Source organism: Phaenicophaeus curvirostris, unplaced genomic scaffold, assembly GCF_032191515.1.
Source record: "Phaenicophaeus curvirostris isolate KB17595 unplaced genomic scaffold, BPBGC_Pcur_1.0 scaffold_68, whole genome shotgun sequence".
In the NCBI taxonomy this organism is placed as follows: domain Eukaryota; kingdom Metazoa; phylum Chordata; class Aves; order Cuculiformes; family Cuculidae; genus Phaenicophaeus; species Phaenicophaeus curvirostris.
In genome coordinates, this window is record NW_027206690.1 from 651,991 (window position 1) to 670,071 (window position 18,081).

General features: G+C 56.1%; 1 protein-coding gene across 1 annotated transcript; it reads left to right on the forward strand.

Annotated features, from left to right (window-relative positions):
• Window positions 1-7,906: 7,906 nt before the first annotated feature.
• On the forward strand, window positions 7,907-12,207 carry LOC138734159 (cytochrome c1, heme protein, mitochondrial-like). The gene is made up of 4 exons (XM_069881737.1): window positions 7,907-7,980; window positions 9,234-9,439; window positions 11,912-12,012; window positions 12,103-12,207. Exons 1-4 carry the CDS (start codon window positions 7,907-7,909, stop codon window positions 12,205-12,207), a joined length of 486 nt encoding a protein of 161 aa, XP_069737838.1.
• Window positions 12,208-18,081: the final 5,874 nt, after the last annotated feature.

The window sequence follows — 18,081 nt, forward strand, 5'->3', positions numbered from 1 at the left end:
CGTCTCCGGGGACACCAGCAGCTCCTCTGGGGCCACCAACAGCGTCTCCGGGGACACCAGCAGCTCCTCTGGGGCCACCAGCAGCTCCTCTGGGGCCACCAACAGGTTCTCGGTGCTACCAGCAGCTTCTCCACCTCCTATGGGGCCACCAACAGGTTCTCTGGGGCCACCAGCAGCTTCTCTGGGGCCACCAACAGCTCCTCTGGGGCCACCAGCAGCTTCTCCAGCTCCTCTAGGGCCACCAATAGGTTCTCTGGGGCCACCAACAGCTGCTCTACAGACACCAACAGCTTCTGGGTGCCCATGGTGGCATCTCCAGCTCTCCCAGTGGTGTCTCCGGGCTCTCCGGTGGCCGTGGTGGCCTCTCCGGGGGGTCAGTGGCAGTTGTGGCACTGGGGGTGGCAGCGCTGGCCCGACACGTTGCAGCGGCAGCCGCCGCTCGTGTCACCCGGGCCCTGGGGGGGGACACGGGGGTCAAGATCAGGGTCAAGGTTGAGGTTCTGGTTGGGCTGGGGTCAAGGTTGAGGTTGGGGTCAAGGTTGAGGTTGGGGCCAAGGTTGAGGTTGAGGTCAAGGTTGGGGTCAACGTCGGGGTGGGGCCCATGGGGTGTCCCAGTGCCCCCAGTCCCTCCCAGTCTCTCCCAGTCCCTCCCAGTGCCCCCAGTCCCTCCCAGCCCCCTCCCAGTCCCTCCCAGTGCCCCCAGTCCCTCCCAGTGCCCCCATTATCCCCTCCCAGTCCCTCCCAGTCCCTCCCAGTGCCCCCCAGTGCCCCGTGTCTCTCACCGCGGGTCCCCACCGGGGCCCTTTGGTGACCCAGCAGATCTCGGTTTGGCAGAGGCGGCAGCGCAGCCAGTCGCACCCGTCCCGCTTCTGCACCACCACGGCACAGCCGGGGCAGCGCATGGCGTCCCCGCGCTGCACCAGGGTCTGCGGGCACCCGAACCCGGCCCGGTGACACCAGAACCCATCATGGTGGCACCAAAACCCAGCCCGGTGGCACCGAAACTCAGCCCGGTGACACCCAATCCCTCCTCTCGACACCAAAATCCATCCTGGTGACACCACAACCCTCTTCTAGACAACAAAACCCATCCCAGCAACACCCAAACCCGGCCCGGTGACACCGAAACCCAGCCTGGTGTCGCCAAAACCCATCCCGGTGACACCAAAACCCATCATGGTGACACCAAAACCCTCTTCTATGGGTGTGGGAGCCGGACCCCGAGTAACGATGAATCTCAATATGAGTATGGTCGTTCTCATTTATTCGTAAACACAACACTCCTTATATACCTTTCCAGCAGAGCATGCGCCAAGAAACAACTTACAATTGGTTCATTCAAACTGTCCACGCCTTAAAAGTTACAGGATTGGTTCACAAGGTTTGAGCGCGCGAAAGGTACCGGGCCGGGCCGGTCCGACCGGTTCAGGGACTTTCCGGCGCTGAGTCCCAGGCTTTTGTTATGCACCTCTCCCGGTCAGCATACCGAGGAAGGCTTAAAGGGGAACGCCAGGTTTAATCCTGAATGTTGAGCCCTGGGTTGTTCACTGCTATTAGATCATATATTCACCCTTCCACAAATCCCCCTTTTTGTTTTTGAACAAGCCAGGCTTCAACATTACGTGCAACATTATTTTTCTTACATATAACATTACACAGCTAAAAGTGCTGTCCCTTAAATAACCATTATCAACAACATTAATCCAACTATAACAAGTACACAAAACATCAGGGTAACAAACTTCTCATCTCATCGCTTATTCACTCGCGTTGTCTTCTTGCGCTGGCAACTGGTCGTGTGCCATAGATGACTCTCGATAGGGTCGAATGCTTCTAGCTGGTACCCATTTTGGACCACCCTCTGTGGAAACACACATATACCCTCAACCATTGAATATAACAGTAACAGGTCCTTTCCATACCCCAGTTATCGGATCCCTATATAGCACTTGAAAGCGAGGAATAGTTGTTTTTTCACTTAACTTTATGCTCTGATGGTGTATCACCACTGATGGCTCTTCTCTGTTACCCATTAAACACAAATAATTCAACGTAAACAATGCTTTACTTAACCTCATTTGCGCATCCATGTTTTCCCCTTTTTGCTTTCGCAAATAATCTTTCAAAACTAGATGCGTTCGCTCTACTAAAGCTTGTCCAGTAGGGGAATGCGGAATCCCTGTAAGGTGTCGAACTCCCCATTTAGACAAGAAGATCCTCGTTTTTTGGCTACCATAAGCAGGTCCATTATCTGTTTTTATAGTCTCAGGCACCCCCATAACCGCAAAACAAGATAACAAATGTTTACAAACATGTTGTGCCTTTTCCCCAGGTAATGCAGTCGCCCAGACAAATTTTGAGAAGGTATCAATTGTTACATGAACATATTTCAACCTTCCAAATTCTGCAATATGTGTAACATCTGTTTGCCAAAGTTCTAAAGATTTTAAACCCTTAGGGTTAACTCCTACCCCTATTCCCGGGCCGTGATTCCCACATTTTGGGCAAGCCTGTACAATACTGCGGGCTTCATTTTCTGTTAAATCATACTGTCGTTTTAAACCTTTGGCATTCTGGTGAAAGTGTTCATGGCTCTGCCTTGCTTGACAAAACTTATCCATGGGCGGCATATGTTGAGCTGGACTAACCAAGCTATCAGCTATTTGATTTCCTTCTCCCAGCCCCACGTCAAGTTGGTGACTACGAACATGAATAATACAACAAGGCTCAATACGTTGTTGAAGTGTTGATTGCAACTGCATAAATAATGTCCCTAGTCTGGGATTGTTTGTTTCTCTTATAAGAGCATCTTCTAACCTGGGCACTACTCCTGCTACATATAGCGAATCTGTGACAACATTGAGAGGAACATTCAACCAATTTAACAAGGCCCAAGCTACGGCAGTTAACTCCAAAGTCTGAAGAGAATCTTGAGGTTGTCCCTCTATAACGTGTTTATGCCATGCGTTGCCATCATGCCATACACAGACAGCACGATGCAATCGTTTTCCGGCATCAGTATAAACAGTAAGACCGTCTGTCAGTGGCTGTGTGCTGACCTTTGTTTTTTCCAACCACTGATTTCGGCACAATATTTGAAACCTTTTCCCTTGTGGATGCTGTGAATGTATCTTCCCTACAAATCCTAATAGGGCTTCCTGAATTGGCGTTACATTTCGTAACCACCACTCCAGGTCTACAGCATTAACTGGGATGCTAATATCTGCAGGCTCTTGTCCAGTGAGCTCAATGATTCGAGATCTACCCTTTCGTACCAATTCTGCTACAGCATCAGGTCGAGTTTGGATACTTGTTTTTGGCTGCACTCTTAGAAATACCCATTCCAAGATGATAAATTCATCAAACCCATCTTTGTCAGTGGCATCACTATCCAGTAAGGTAGAGACTGTCTCCCCCTTTTTGTTTTGCCACTGACAAATGACGGCATACGGTGATTCTAAACCATTACACACTATAAATGAAATAGGTATATCTACGATTCGCCGAGATGACCAAGAAGTTTGCTATTTGCAAACAATTTTTTGCAGCAGGCTATGGTGTTCTGCAGTAAGTTCGATCTCGTGAGCTGGATCCGCATTGCGTAATAACGCAGTCAGCGGGGCAATTTCAGTGTTTGAAATCCCCACACAGTTACGTACCCACTGAATGTCACCTAGCAATGTCTGTACATCTTTCACTGTTTTTAAACAAGTTTTGAGCTCTATCTTTTGAGGCCGAATTTGAGCATCGGTGATATGCCAACCCAAATATTTCCAGGGGCTTGATCTTTGTACCTTGTCAGGTGCAATAACAAGCCCTCTTGCTGCTAACATGTCTATTAAGATTTTTAACGCCATGTCGCTAAAGGGTTGGTTTTCTCTTTTAAACTAGAGAATTAAACAAAAATAATTTCTAAAAAAGAGAGACCACTCCCAGATTCTTCTGGAGCCTATCCCTTTGGGACATGAAAACAAATCATTTTTCAGAATATACCAAATTTAAGATGATCTTTAAGGCACCGATTGCAACATTTATGGAAAAGGACATGTGAAAACAAAATATATTACAACATATTAATACAGTTGGAAAATTCTAATTGAATGTGAGGTCATGAGAGATGCTGTTATCTCCCTCTTTCCTTATCCGTTTTCTTGAATTACAGGAAAGGCTAAGTGCATAAGCCCTTCACTGTTATTTGGAGTCATCAAGTGTCCCTGCATTATAGTATCCTTAATGACCCTGCTACCAGATGTGGGTGGCGCTGAAGGAATCAGTTCCTCGATGGGAGGAGTAGAGGGCCGCAGTGAAGGAGGGGCGCCAGAGCGAGGGCGGCGACCGCAGAAAGCCGTTCCTCCCTCCCGACGCACTTCCGCGTCCTCCTCAGTCGAGCCGGAACCGCTCAAAGAATCAACTTCCGGTTCGATCGGCTGTTGCGCGGTGATCCCGTTCCACTCCTCATCTACTTCATCCTCCCTTTTCAAGTCACTAACGGTTTTACACACAGTTCCTATCATGCCTTTTACCGCAGGCAGTCCGAATAACCGCGAAATCGGACCTGGTTTGGCTGGAACCCTTTCAACGTTAGATGCAGGTCCCAGCATCCGAATTGCTGCACGAGCTACCTCCCTTTCCGCGTTCATCTCCTTTAATGTCTCTAAAACGAGACGCCAATCTGCACGGACGGCCTTAACCGCTTTTCGTTCCTTTTCGGATCCCGAAATAGTTTTGTCCCGCAACGTATCCCCGTAGTTTTGCCAGTCCGTGACCGAAAATATCATCTGCAGGTCTTCAAAATGACCCAATCTTTGACCTAACTGTATTAAAACTACTACCTGCTTTACGGGTATATCATGCCCTCTCTTAGAGAGGATTCCCGCCAGCAGAGTGGCCGCAGCATCTGTTTGCATAGCTGCGCCTAAGGGGTGAGTCGCGACCTCACACTCCAGCATTTATCCTGCCCCGTTGGACCCAGATAATGCTACCCTCAGCCGGTTTGTTCTCCCAACCCGCCTCCTCTCGCTACTTAGAGTAGTCACGGAGAAATTAAAAAAGAGGAACCTGAACCATCCTCTGCTACCAGATATGGGCGTGGGAGCCGGACCCCGAGTAACGATGAATCTCAATATGAGTATGGTCGTTCTCATTTATTCGTAAACACAACACTCCTTATATACCTTTCCAGCAGAGCATGCGCCAAGAAACAACTTACAATTGGTTCATTCAAACTGTCCACGCCTTAAAAGTTACAGGATTGGTTCACAAGGTTTGAGCGCGCGAAAGGTACCGGGCCGGGCCGGTCCGACCGGTTCAGGGACTTTCCGGCGCTGAGTCCCAGGCTTTTGTTATGCACCTCTCCCGGTCAGCATACCGAGGAAGGCTTAAAGGGGAACGCCAGGTTTAATCCTGAATGTTGAGCCCTGGGTTGTTCACTGCTATTAGATCATATATTCACCCTTCCACACTCTTCTAGACACCAAAACCCATCCCGGTGACATCAAACCCCTCCTCTCGACACCAAAACCCATCCTGGTGACACCAAAACCCTCTTCTAGACACCCAAACCCATCCCAGTGACACCCAAACCCGGCCCGGTGACACCAAAACCCATCCTGGTGTTACCAAAACCCAGCCCGGTGACTCCAAAATCCATCCCGGTGTCACCAAAACCCATCCCGGTGACATCAAACCCCTCTTCTAGACACCAAAACCCATCCCGGTGACATCAAAACCCATCCCAGTGGCACCAGATCCCTCCCGTAAACAACAAAACCCATCATGGTGACACCAAAACCCATCCTGGTGTCACCAAAATCCATCCCAGTGACACCAAATCCCATCCCGGTGACACCAGATCCCTCCTCTTGAAAACAAAACCCATCCCGGTGACACCAAAAACCCATCCATGTGACACCTAAACCCGTCCCGGCGACACCAAAACCCAGCCCAGTGGCACCAAATCCGTCATCTCGACACCAAACCCCATCCTGGTGTCACCTAAACCCATCCTGGTGACACCAAAACCCATCCCAGTGTCACCAAGACCCATCCCAGTGTCACCAAGACCCATCCCAGTGTCACCAAAACCCTTTTCTAGACACCAAAACCCAGCCCGGTGGCACTGAAACCCAGCCAGGTGGCACCAAAATCCCTCATGGTGAGACCAAAACCCTCTTCTAGACACCAAAACTCAGCCCGCAGTCACCAAAACCCATCCTGGTGTCACCAAAACCCATCCCAGTGTCACCAAAACCCATCCCAGTGTCACCAAAACCCTCTTCTAGACACCAAAACCCATCCCGGTGGCAGCAAAACCCTCTTCTAGACACCAAAACCCATCCCTGTGTCACCAAAACCCTTCCAGTGACACCAAACCCCATCCTGGTGTCACCAAACCCCATCCCAGTGGATGTCTCCATGTCTCAGATCGCCAAGGACATCTGCACCTTCCTGCGCTGGGCGGCCGAGCCCGAGCACGATCACCGCAAGCGAATGGGATTAAAGGTTTTTCGGGGGGCTCCGACCCATCCCCTTCCCCCCCCCCACCTGGGGCCCCTCCTGAACCCCCTTTTTTTCCTTCCTACCCCCCCAGATGCTGCTTCTCGGGGCTCTCCTGGCCCCCCTCTCCTATTACCTGAAGCGGCACAAGTGGTCGGTGATGAAGAGCCGGAAGATGATTTATCGGCCCCCCAAGTAGAAATTAAATAATAAAAAAAAAAGGGGGGTTGGAAAATGTGGGGGATCCCCCCCCCCAACCAGGTCCCATAGAGGGAGCCCCGAGCTCCATCGCGGGGTGGAAATACAGGATTCGTTCCAGGGAGGAGGTTGAGGAGCAAGAGGGATCCGTGGGGTCTGAGCTGGGGGGTGGGATCCATGGGGTGAGATCCGTGGGGCGCGTTCTGTGCTGCACACGGTGGGTTTATTGGTCACCTCCGGAGCCACCGACCCCGTCACGGGGCCACCAGCAGCTCCTCCACTGTCACCAGTAGCTCCACCGGGGCCACCAGCAGCTCCTCCAGTGTCACCAGTAGCTTCTGCAGGGCCACCAGCTGCTCCTCCGGGGCCACCAGCAGCTTCTCCGGGGCCACCAGCTGCTCCTCCAGTGTCACCAGCAGCTCCTCCGGGGTCACCAGCAGCTCCTCCAGTGTCGCCAGTAGCTCCTCTGGGGTCACCAGCAGCTTCTCCGGGGCCACCAGTAGCTCCTCCAGTATCACCAGTAGCTTCTCCAGGGCCACCATCAGCGTCTCTGGGGCCACCATCAGCATCTTTGGGGCCACCAGCAGCTCCTCTGGGGCCACTAGCAGCTTCTCCGGGGCCACCAGCAGCGTCCCCGGGGTCACCAGCAGCTTCTCCGGGGCCAACAGCAGCTCCTCCGGTGACACCAGCAGCTCCTCTGGGGCCACCATCAGCGTCTCTGGGGCCACCAGCAGCTCCTCTGGGGCCAACAACAGCGTCTCCGGGGACACCAGCAGCTCCTCTGGGGCCACCAACAGCGTCTCCGGGGATACCAGCAGCTCCTCTGGGGCCACCAACAGCGTCTCCGGGGACACCAGCAGCTCCTCTGGGGCCACCAACAGCGTCTCCGGGGCCACCAACAATGTCTCCGGGGCCACCAGCAGCTCCTCTGGGGCCACCAGCAGCTCCTCTGGGGCCACAAACAGGTTCTTGGTGCTACCAGCAGCTTCTCCAGCTCCTCTGGGGCCACCAACAGGTTCTCGGTGCTACCAGCAGCTTCTCCAGCTCCTCTGGGGCCACCAACAGGTTCTCTGGGGCCACCAGCAGCTTCTCTGGGGCCACCAACAGCTCCTCTGGGGCCACCAGCAGCTTCTCCAGCTCCTCTAGGGCCACCAATGTGTTCTCTGGTGCCACCAACAGCTTCTCTACAGCCACCAACAGCTTCTGGGTGCCCATGGTGGCATCTCCAGCTCTCCGGGTGGTGTCTCCGGGCTCTCTGGTGGCCGTGGTGGCCTTTCCGGGGCCCCAGTCCCTCCCAGTCCCTCCCAGTGCCCCCCAGTGCCCCGTGTCTCTCACCGCGGGTCCCCACCGGGGCCCTTTGGTGACCCAGCAGATCTCGGTTTGGCAGAGGCGGCAGCGCAGCCAGTCGCACCCGTCCCGCTTCTGCACCACCACGGCACAGCCGGGGCAGCGCATGGCGTCCCCGCGCTGCACCAGGGTCTGCGGGCACCCGAACCCGGCCCGGTGACACCAGAACCCATCATGGTGGCACCAAAACCCAGCCCGGTGGCACCAAAACCCAGCCCGGTGGCACAAAAACCCAGCCTGGTGGCACCCAATCCCTCCTCTCGACACCAAAATCCATCCTGGTGACACCAAAACCCTCTTCTAGACACCAAAACCCATCCCAGTGACACCCAAACCCGGCCCGGTGACACGGAAATCCAGGCTGGTGACACCCAATCCCTCCTCTCGACACCAAAATCCATCCTGGTGACATCAAACCCCAGCCTGCTGGCACCAAAACCCATCCCGGTGACAGCAAAACCCTCTTCTAGACACCAAATCCCATCCCAGTGACACCAAAACCTTCTCAGTGACATCAAAACCCATCCCGGTGTCACCTAAACCCATCCCGGTGGCACCAAATGTGGGTAGCTGGAGGCACCTCCAGAGGGTTGTGAGCCTTGATCCATGGGCTGGAGGCACCTCCAGAGGGTTCTGAGCCTTGATCCATGAGCTGGAGGCACCTCCAGAGGGTTCTGAGCCTTGATCCATGAGCTGGAGGCACCTCCAGAGGGTTCTGAGCCTTGATCCATGAGCTGGAGTCACCTCCAGAGGGATCTGAGCCTTGATCCATGGGCTGGAGGCACCTCCAGAGGGTTCTGAGCCTCGATCCATGAGCTGGAGGCACCTCCAGAGGGTTCTGAGCCTTGATCCATGGGGTTGAGGCACCTCCACAGGCTGCTGAGCCTTGATCCATGGGCTGGAGGCACCTCCAGAGGGTTCTGAGCCTTGATCCATGGGCTGGAGGCACCTCCAGAGGGTTCTGAGCCTTGATCCATGGGCTGGAGGCACCTCCAGAGGGTTCTGAGCCTTGATCCATGAGCTGGAGGCACCTCCAGAGGGTTCTGAGCCTTGATCCATGGGCTGGAGGCACCTCCAGAGGGTTCTGAGCCTCGATCCATGAGCTGGAGGCACCTCCAGAGGGGGTTTTTGATGGATCCATGGGGTTGAGGCACCTCCGGAGGCTTCCGAGCTCCAAGTTGAGGTTCTCCAAGGGGCTTTTTCCGCCCCGTTAACCCCTTCCTCCCCGGCTCCTCCAGCCACGGGGGTGAGGACTACGTCTTCTCCTTGCTGACGGGCTACTGCGACCCCCCGGCCGGCGTCTCCGTGCGGGAAGGGCTCCACTACAACCCCTACTTCCCCGGCCAGGCCATCGGCATGGCCCCCCCCATCTACAACGAGGTCCTCGAGTTCGATGACGGTAAAAAAAAGGGGGTCACAGGGGCGTGGAAGGGGTTAATTGGGGGGTTTTGGGGGTTAATTGGGACGTTTGGGGGTGTTTAAGGGGTTAATTAGGGTGTTTGGGGGGTTAATTGGGGTGTTTGGGGGTGTTTAAAGGGTGTTTGGGGGTGTTTAGGGGGTTAATTGGGGTGTTTAGAGGATTAATTGGGGGGTTTGGGGGGTCACGGGGGCGTTTAAAGGGTTAATTGGGGGTCACAGGGGTGTTTAAGGGGTTAATTGGGGGTTTGGGGGGTCACGGGGGCGATTAAGGGGTGAATTGGGGGGTTTGGGGGGGTCACGGGGGCGTTTCAGGGGTTAATTGGGGGGTTTAGAGGGTTAATTGGGGGGTTTGCAGGGTCACGGGGGCGTTTAAAGGGTTAATTGGGGGGTCACAGGGGTGTTTAAGGGGTTAATTGGGGGGTTTGGGGGGTCCCGGGGGCGTTTAAGGGGTTAATTGGGGGGTTTGGGGGGTCCCGGGGGCGTTTCAGGGGTTAATTGGGGGGTTTAAGGGGTTAATTGTGGGGTTTGGGGGTATTTGATGTATTTAGGTGGGTTTTTAGGGGGCATTTGGGGTATTTAGGTGGGTTTTTAGGGTTTTTAGGGGGCATTTGGGGTATTTAGGTGGGTTTTCATGGGTTTTTAGGGGGCATTTGGGGTATTTAGGTGGGTTTTTAGGGGTTTTAGGGGTCCTTTGCTGCATTTAGGAGGGTTTTTATGGACCTTTGTTGTATTTAGGTGGGGTTTTAGGGGGCATTTGGGGTATTTAGGTGGGTTTTTAGGGGTTTTTAGGGGGCATTTGGGGTATTTAGTTGGGTTTTTAGGGGTTTTAGGGGTCCTTTGCTGCATTTAGGAGGGTTTTTATGGACCTTTGTTGTATTTAGGTGGGGTTTTAGGGGGCATTTGGTGTATTTAGGTGGGTTTTTAAGCGTTTTAGGGGGCATTTCTTATATTTAAGTGGGTTTTTAGTGTATTTAGGGGTCATTTCTTGTATTTAGGAGGGATTTTAGGGAGCATTTGGTGTATTTAGAGTGGTTTTTAGGGTTTTTTAGGGGCATTTGGTGTATTTAGGTGGGTTTGGGGGGGCATTTGGTGTATTTAGGTGGGTTTTTAGGGGCATTTGGTGTATTTAGGTGGGTTTCAAGGGTTTTTTAAGGGTCCTTTGTTGTATTTAGGTGGGGTTTTAGGGGACATTTGGTGTGTTTAAGTGGGTTTTTAGTTTATTTAGGAGTCATTTTTTGTATTTAGGTGGGGTTTTGGGGCATTTGTTGCATTTAGGTGGGTTTTTAGGGTTTCTTAGGGGCATTTGTCTTATTTAGGTGGGTTTTTAGGGGCATTTGGTGTATTTAGGAGGGGTTTTAGGGGTCTTAGGGGCATTTGTTGTAGTTAAGTGGGGTTTTAGTGTATTTAGGGGTCATTTCTTGTATTTAGGTGGGGTTTTAGGGGTCCTTTGTTGTATTTAAGTGGGTTTTAGGGGGTTTAGGAGTCATTTGTTGTATTTAGGTGGATTTTTAGGGGTTTTAGGGGTCCTTTGTTGTATTTCTGTGGGTTTTTAGTGTATTTAGGGGTCATTTTTTGTTTTTAGGTGGGTTTTTAGGGGCATTTGTTGTATTTAGGTGGGTTTTTAGTGTATTTAGGGGTCATTTTTTGTTTTTAGGTGGGTTTTAGGGGCATTTGTTGTATTTAGGTGGGTTTTTAGGGGGTATTTGGTGTCTTTAGGTGGGTTTTTATGGGTTTTTAGGGGGCATTTGATGTATTTAGGTGGGTTTTTAGGGTTTTTGGGGGGCATTTGTTGTATTTAGGTGGGGTTTTAGGGGCATTTGGTGTATTTAGGTGGGGTTTTAGGGGGCATTTGTTGTATTTAGGTGGATTTTTAGGGGTTTTAGGGGGCATTTGTTGTATTTAGGTGGGTTTTTAGAGGTTTTAGGGGGCATTTGGTGTATTTAGGTGGATTTTTAGGGGTTTTAGGGGGCATTTGGTGTATTTAGGTGGGTTTTTAGGGGTTTTAGGGGGCATTTGTTGTATTTACGAGGGTCTTTAGGGGTCATTTGTCCTATTTAGGTGGATTTTTAGGCGTTTTTAGGGGTCATTTGTCCTATTCAAGTGGGTTTTTAGGGGTTTTAGGAGTCATTTGTTCTATTTAGGTGGGTTTTTAGGGGTCCTTTGTTGTATTTAAGTGGGTTTTTAGGGCTTTTAGGAGTCATTTGTTCTATTTAGGAGGGTTTTTAGGGCGCTTTTGTTATATTGAGGTGCGTTTTTAGGGGCATTTGTTCTATTTAGGTGGGTTTTTAGGGGGCATTTGCTGCATTTAGGAGGGGTTTTAGGGTTCCTTCGTTATATAGAGGTGGGGTTTTAGGGGTCCTTTGTCCTTTTTAGGGGTTTTTAGGGGCGATTTTCCCCATTTCGAGCTTCTTTTGGGGCTCTTTGTCACCCTGACCCCCCTTTTTCCCCGCAGGGACCCCCGCCACCATGTCTCAGATCGCCAAGGACGTCTGCACCTTCCTGCGCTGGGCGGCCGAGCCCAAGCACGATCACCGCAAGCGAATGGGATTAAAGGTTTTTCGGGGGGCTCCGACCCATCCCCTTCCCCCCCCCCCATCTGGGGCACCTCCTGAACCCCCTTTTTTTCCTTCCTAACCCCCCCAGATGCTGCTTCTCGGGGCTCTCCTGGCCCCCCTCTCCTATTACCTGAAGCGGCACAAGTGGTCGGTGATGAAGAGCCGGAAGATGATTTATCGGCCCCCCAAGTAGAAATTAAATAATAAAAAAAAAGGGGGCTTGGAAAATGTGGGGGATCCCCCCCCCCAACCAGGTCCCATAGAGGGAGCCCCAAGCTCCATCGCGGGGTGGAAATAAAGGATTCGTTCCAGGGAGGAGGTTGAGGAGCTGGAGGGATCCTTGGGGTCTGAGCTGGGGGGTGGGATCCATGGGGTGAGATCCGTGGGGCGCGTTCTGTGCTGCACACGGTGGGTTTATTGGTCGCCTCCGGAGCCACCGACCCCGTCACGGGGCCACCAGCAGCTCCTCCACTGTCACCAGTAGCTCCACCGGGGCCACCAGCAGCTCCTCCAGTGTCACCAGTAGCTTCTCCAGGGCCACCAGCTGCTCCTCCGGGGCCACCAGCAGCTTCTCCGGGGCCACCAGCTGCTCCTCCAGTGTCACCAGCAGCTCCTCCGGGGTCACCAGCAGCTCCTCGAGTGTCGCCAGTAGCTCCTCTGGGGTCACCAGCAGCTTCTCCGGGGCCACCAGTAGCTTCTCCAGTATCACCAATAGCTTCTCCAGGGCCACCATCAGCGTCTCTGGGGCCACCATCAGCGTCTCTGGGGCCACCATCTGCTTCTCCGGGGCCACCAGCAGCTTCTCCGGGGCCACCAGCAGCGTCTCCGGGGTCACCAGCAGCTTCTCCAGGGCCAAGAGCAGCTCCTCCGGTGACACCAGCAGCTCCTCTGGGGCCACCAACAGCGTCTCTGGGGACACCAGCAGCTCCTCTGGGGCCACCAACAGCGTCTCCGGGGACACCAGCAGCTCCTCTGGGGCCACCAACAGCGTCTCCGGGGACACCAACAGCGTATCCGTGGCCACCAACAGCGTCTCCGGGGACACCAGCAGCTCCTCTGGGGCCACTAACAGCGTCTCCGGGGACACCAACAGCGTCTCCGTGGCCACCAAGAGCGTCTCCGGGGACACCAGCAGCTCTTCTGGGGCCACCAACAGCGTCTCCGTGGACACCAGCAGCTCCTCTGGGGCCACAAACAGCGTCTCCGGGGACACCAGCAGCTCCTCTGGGGCCACCAACAGCGTCTCCGGGGACACCAGCAGCTCCTCCGGGGCCACCAGCAGCTCCTCTGGGGCCACCAACAATGTCTCCGGGGCCACCAGCAGCTCCTCTGGGGCCACCAGCAGCTCTTCTGGGGCCACCAACAGGTTCTCTGGGGCCACCAGCAGCTTCTCTGGGGCCACCAACAGCTCCTCTGGGGCCACCAGCAGCTTCTCCAGCTCCTCTAGGGCCACCAATATGTTCTCTGGGGCCACCAAGAGCTTCTCTGGGGCCACCAACAGCTTCTGGGTGCCCATGGTGGCATCTCCAGCTCTCCGGGTGGCGTCTCCGGGCTCTCTGGTGGCCGTGGTGGCATCTCCAGCTCTCCCAGTGGTGTCTCCGGGCTCTCCGGTGGCCGTGGTGGCATCTCCAGCTCTCCCAGTGGTGTCTCCGGGCTCTCCGGTGGCCGTGGTGGCATCTCCAGCTCTCCCAGTGGTGTCTCCGGGCTCTCCGGTGGCCGTGGTGGCATCTCCAGCTCTCCGGGTGGTGTCTCCAGGCTCTCCGGTGGCCCTGGTGGCCTCTCCGGGGGGTCAGTGGCAGTTGTGGCACTGGGGGTGGCAGCGCTGGCCCGACACGTTGCAGCGGCAGCCGCCGCTCGTGTCACCCGGGCCCTGGGGGGGGACACGGGGGTCAAGATCAGGGTCAAGGTTGAGGTTCTGGTTGGGCTGGGGTCAAGGTTGAGGTTGGGGTCAAGGTTGGGGTCAAGGTTGGGGTTGGGGTCAAGGTCAAGGTGGGGCCCGTGGGGTGTCCCAGTGTCCCCAGTCCCTCCCAGTGCCCCCCAGTGCCCCGTGTCTCTCACCGCGGGTCCCCACCGGGGCCCTTTGGTGACCCAGCAGATCTCGGTTTGGCAGAGGCGGCAGCGCAGCCAGTCGCACCCGTCCCGCTTCTGCACCACCACGGCACAGCCGGGGCAGCGCATGGCGTCCCCGCGCTGCACCAGGGTCTGCGGGCACCCGAACCCGGCCCGGTGACACCAGAACCCATCATGGTGACACCAAAACCCTCTTCTAGACACCAAAACCCATCCCGGTGACATCAAACCCCTCTTCTAGACACCAAAACCCATCCCGGTGACATCAAAACCCATCCCAGTGGCACAAAAACCCATCCCAGTGACACCAGATCCCTCCCGTAAACAACAAAACCCATCATGGTGACACCAAAACCCATCCTGGTGTCACCAAAATCCATCCCAGTGACACCAAATCCCATCCCGGTGACACCAGATCCCTCCTCTCGACAACAAAACCCATCCCGGTGACACCAAAAACCCATCCATGTGACACCTAAACCCGTCCCGGCGACACCAAAACCCAGCCCAGTGGCACCAAATCCGTCATCTCGACACCAAACCCCATCCTGGTGTCACCAAACCCCATCCTGGTGTCACCAAACCCCATCCCAGTGGATGTCTCCATGTCTCAGATCGCCAAGGACGTCTGCACCTTCCTGCGCTGGGCGGCCGAGCCCGAGCACGATCACCGCAAGCGAATGGGATTAAAGGTTTTTCGGGGGGCTCCGACCCATCCCCTTCCCCCTCCCCCCCATCTGGGGCACCTCCTGATCCCCCTTTTTTTCCTTCCTACCCCCCCAGATGCTGCTTCTCGGGGCTCTCCTGGCCCCCCTCTCCTATTACCTGAAGCGGCACAAGTGGTCGGTGATGAAGAGCCGGAAGATGATTTATCGGCCCCCCAAGTAGAAATTAAATAATAAAAAAAAAGGGGGGTGGGAAATGTGGGGGATCCCCCCCCCCAACCAGGTCCCATAGAGGGAGCCCCGAGCTCCATCGCGGGGTGGAAATAAAGGATTCGTTCCAGGGAGGAGGTTGAGGAGCTGGAGGGATCCTTGGGGTCTGAGCCGGGGGGTGGGATCCATGGGGTGAGATCCATTCCGTGGGGTAGGATCCATGGGGTGAGATCCATTCCGTGGGGTCTGAGCCATGGGGTGGGATCCATGGGGTGGGATCCATTCCATGGGGTCTGAGCCGTGGGGTGGGATCTGGGGGGTGGATCCATGGGGTGGGATTGGAGCTGTGGGGTGGGATCCATGGGGTGGGATTGGAGCTGTGGGGTGGGATCCATGGGGTGGGGTCTGAGCCATGGGGTGGGATCCATGGGGTGGGATCTATGGGGTGGGATCCATTCCCTGGGGTCTGAGCCGCGGGGTGGGATCCGTGGGGTGGGATCCATTCCATGGGATTGGAGCCATGGGGTCTGAGCCATGGGGTGGGATCTATTCCCTGGGGTCTGAGCTGTGGGGTGGGATCCGCGGGGTGGGATCCCTGGATTGGGGTCCGTGCGGTGGGATCCGTGGGGTGGGATTCGTGGGGTGGGATCCATGGGGCGGGATCTGTGGGGCGGGATCCCTGGATTGGGGTGCGTGGGGTGGGATCCCTGGATCGGGGTGCGTGGAGTGGGATCCGTGGGGCGGGATCCCTGGATCGGGGTGCGTGGGGCGCTCTCTGTGCTGCACACGGTGGGTTTATTGGTCGCCTCCGGAGCCACCGACCCCGTCACGGGGCCACCAGCAGCTCCTCCAATGTCACCAGCAGCTCCTCCGGGGCCACCAGCAGCTCCTCCAGTGTCACCAGTAGCTTCTCCAGGGCCACCAGCTGCTCCTCCGGGGCCTCCAGCAGCTTCTCCGGGGCCACCAGCTGCTCCTCCAGTGTCACCAGCAGCTCCTCCGGGGCCACCAGCAGCTCCTCCAGTGTCGCCAGTAGCTCCTCTGGGGTCACCAGCAGCTTCTCCGGGGCCACCAGCAGCTCCTCCAGTATCACCAGTAGCTTCTCCAGGGCCACCATCAGCGTCTTTGGTGCCACCATCAGCGTCTCTGGGGCCACCAGCAGCTTCTCCGGGGCCACCAGCAGCTTCTCCAGGGCCACCAGCAGCTTCTCTGGGGCCACCAGCAGCTTCTCCAGGGCCACCATCTGCTCCTCTGGGGCCACCAGCACCTTCTCTGGGGCCACCAGCAGCTTCTTCGGGGCCACCAGCAGCTCCTCTGGAGCCACCAGCAGCTTCTCTGGGGCCACCAGCAGCTTCTCCGGGGCCACCAGCTGCTCCTCCAGTGTCACCAGTAGCTCCTCTGGGGCCACCAGCAGCTCCTCAGGGGCCACCAGCAGTGTCTCCGGGGCCACCAACAGCTCCTCTGGGGCCACCAGCAGCTCCTCCAGTGTCACCAGCAGCTCCTCTGGGGCCACCAACAGCGTCTCCGGGGCCACCAACAGCGTCTCCGGGGACACCAGCAGCTCCTCTGGGGCCACCAACTGCGTCTCCGGGGACACCAGCAGCGTCTCCAGGGACACCAGCAGCTCCTCTGGGGCCACCAACAGCATCTCCGGGGACACCAGCAGCTCCTCTGGGGCCACCAACAGCGTCTCCGGGGACACCAGCAGCTCCTCTGGGGCCACCAACAGCGTCTCCGGGGACACCAGCAGCTCCTCTGGGGCCACCAGCAGCTCCTCTGGGGCCACCAACAGGTTCTCGGTGCTACCAGCAGCTTCTCCACCTCCTATGGGGCCACCAACAGGTTCTCTGGGGCCACCAGCAGCTTCTCTGGGGCCACCAACAGCTCCTCTGGGGCCACCAGCAGCTTCTCCAGCTCCTCTAGGGCCACCAATAGGTTCTCTGGGGCCACCAACAGCTGCTCTACAGACACCAACAGCTTCTGGGTGCCCATGGTGGCATCTCCAGCTCTCCCAGTGGTGTCTCCGGGCTCTCCGGTGGCCGTGGTGGCCTCTCCGGGGGGTCAGTGGCAGTTGTGGCACTGGGGGTGGCAGCGCTGGCCCGACACGTTGCAGCGGCAGCCGCCGCTCGTGTCACCCGGGCCCTGGGGGGGGACACGGGGGTCAAGATCAGGGTCGAGGTTGAGGTTCTGGTTGGGCTGGGGTCAAGGTTGAGGTTGGGGTCAAGGTTGAGGTTGGGGCCAAGGTTGAGGTTGAGGTCAAGGTTGGGGTCAACGTCGGGGTGGGGCCCATGGGGTGTCCCAGTGCCCCCAGTCCCTCCCAGTCTCTCCCAGTCCCTCCCAGTGCCCCCAGTCCCTCCCAGCCCCCTCCCAGTCCCTCCCAGTGCCCCCAGTCCCTCCCAGTGCCCCCATTATCCCCTCCCAGTCCCTCCCAGTCCCTCCCAGTGCCCCCCAGTGCCCCGTGTCTCTCACCGCGGGTCCCCACCGGGGCCCTTTGGTGACCCAGCAGATCTCGGTTTGGCAGAGGCGGCAGCGCAGCCAGTCGCACCCGTCCCGCTTCTGCACCACCACGGCACAGCCGGGGCAGCGCATGGCGTCCCCGCGCTGCACCAGGGTCTGCGGGCACCCGAACCCGGCCCGGTGACACCAGAACCCATCATGGTGGCACCAAAACCCAGCCCGGTGGCACCGAAACTCAGCCCGGTGACACCCAATCCCTCCTCTCGACACCAAAATCCATCCTGGTGACACCACAACCCTCTTCTAGACAACAAAACCCATCCCAGCAACACCCAAACCCGGCCCGGTGACACCGAAACCCAGCCTGGTGTCGCCAAAACCCATCCCGGTGACACCAAAACCCATCATGGTGACACCAAAACCCTCTTCTATGGGTGTGGGAGCCGGACCCCGAGTAACGATGAATCTCAATATGAGTATGGTCGTTCTCATTTATTCGTAAACACAACACTCCTTATATACCTTTCCAGCAGAGCATGCGCCAAGAAACAACTTACAATTGGTTCATTCAAACTGTCCACGCCTTAAAAGTTACAGGATTGGTTCACAAGGTTTGAGCGCGCGAAAGGTACCGGGCCGGGCCGGTCCGACCGGTTCAGGGACTTTCC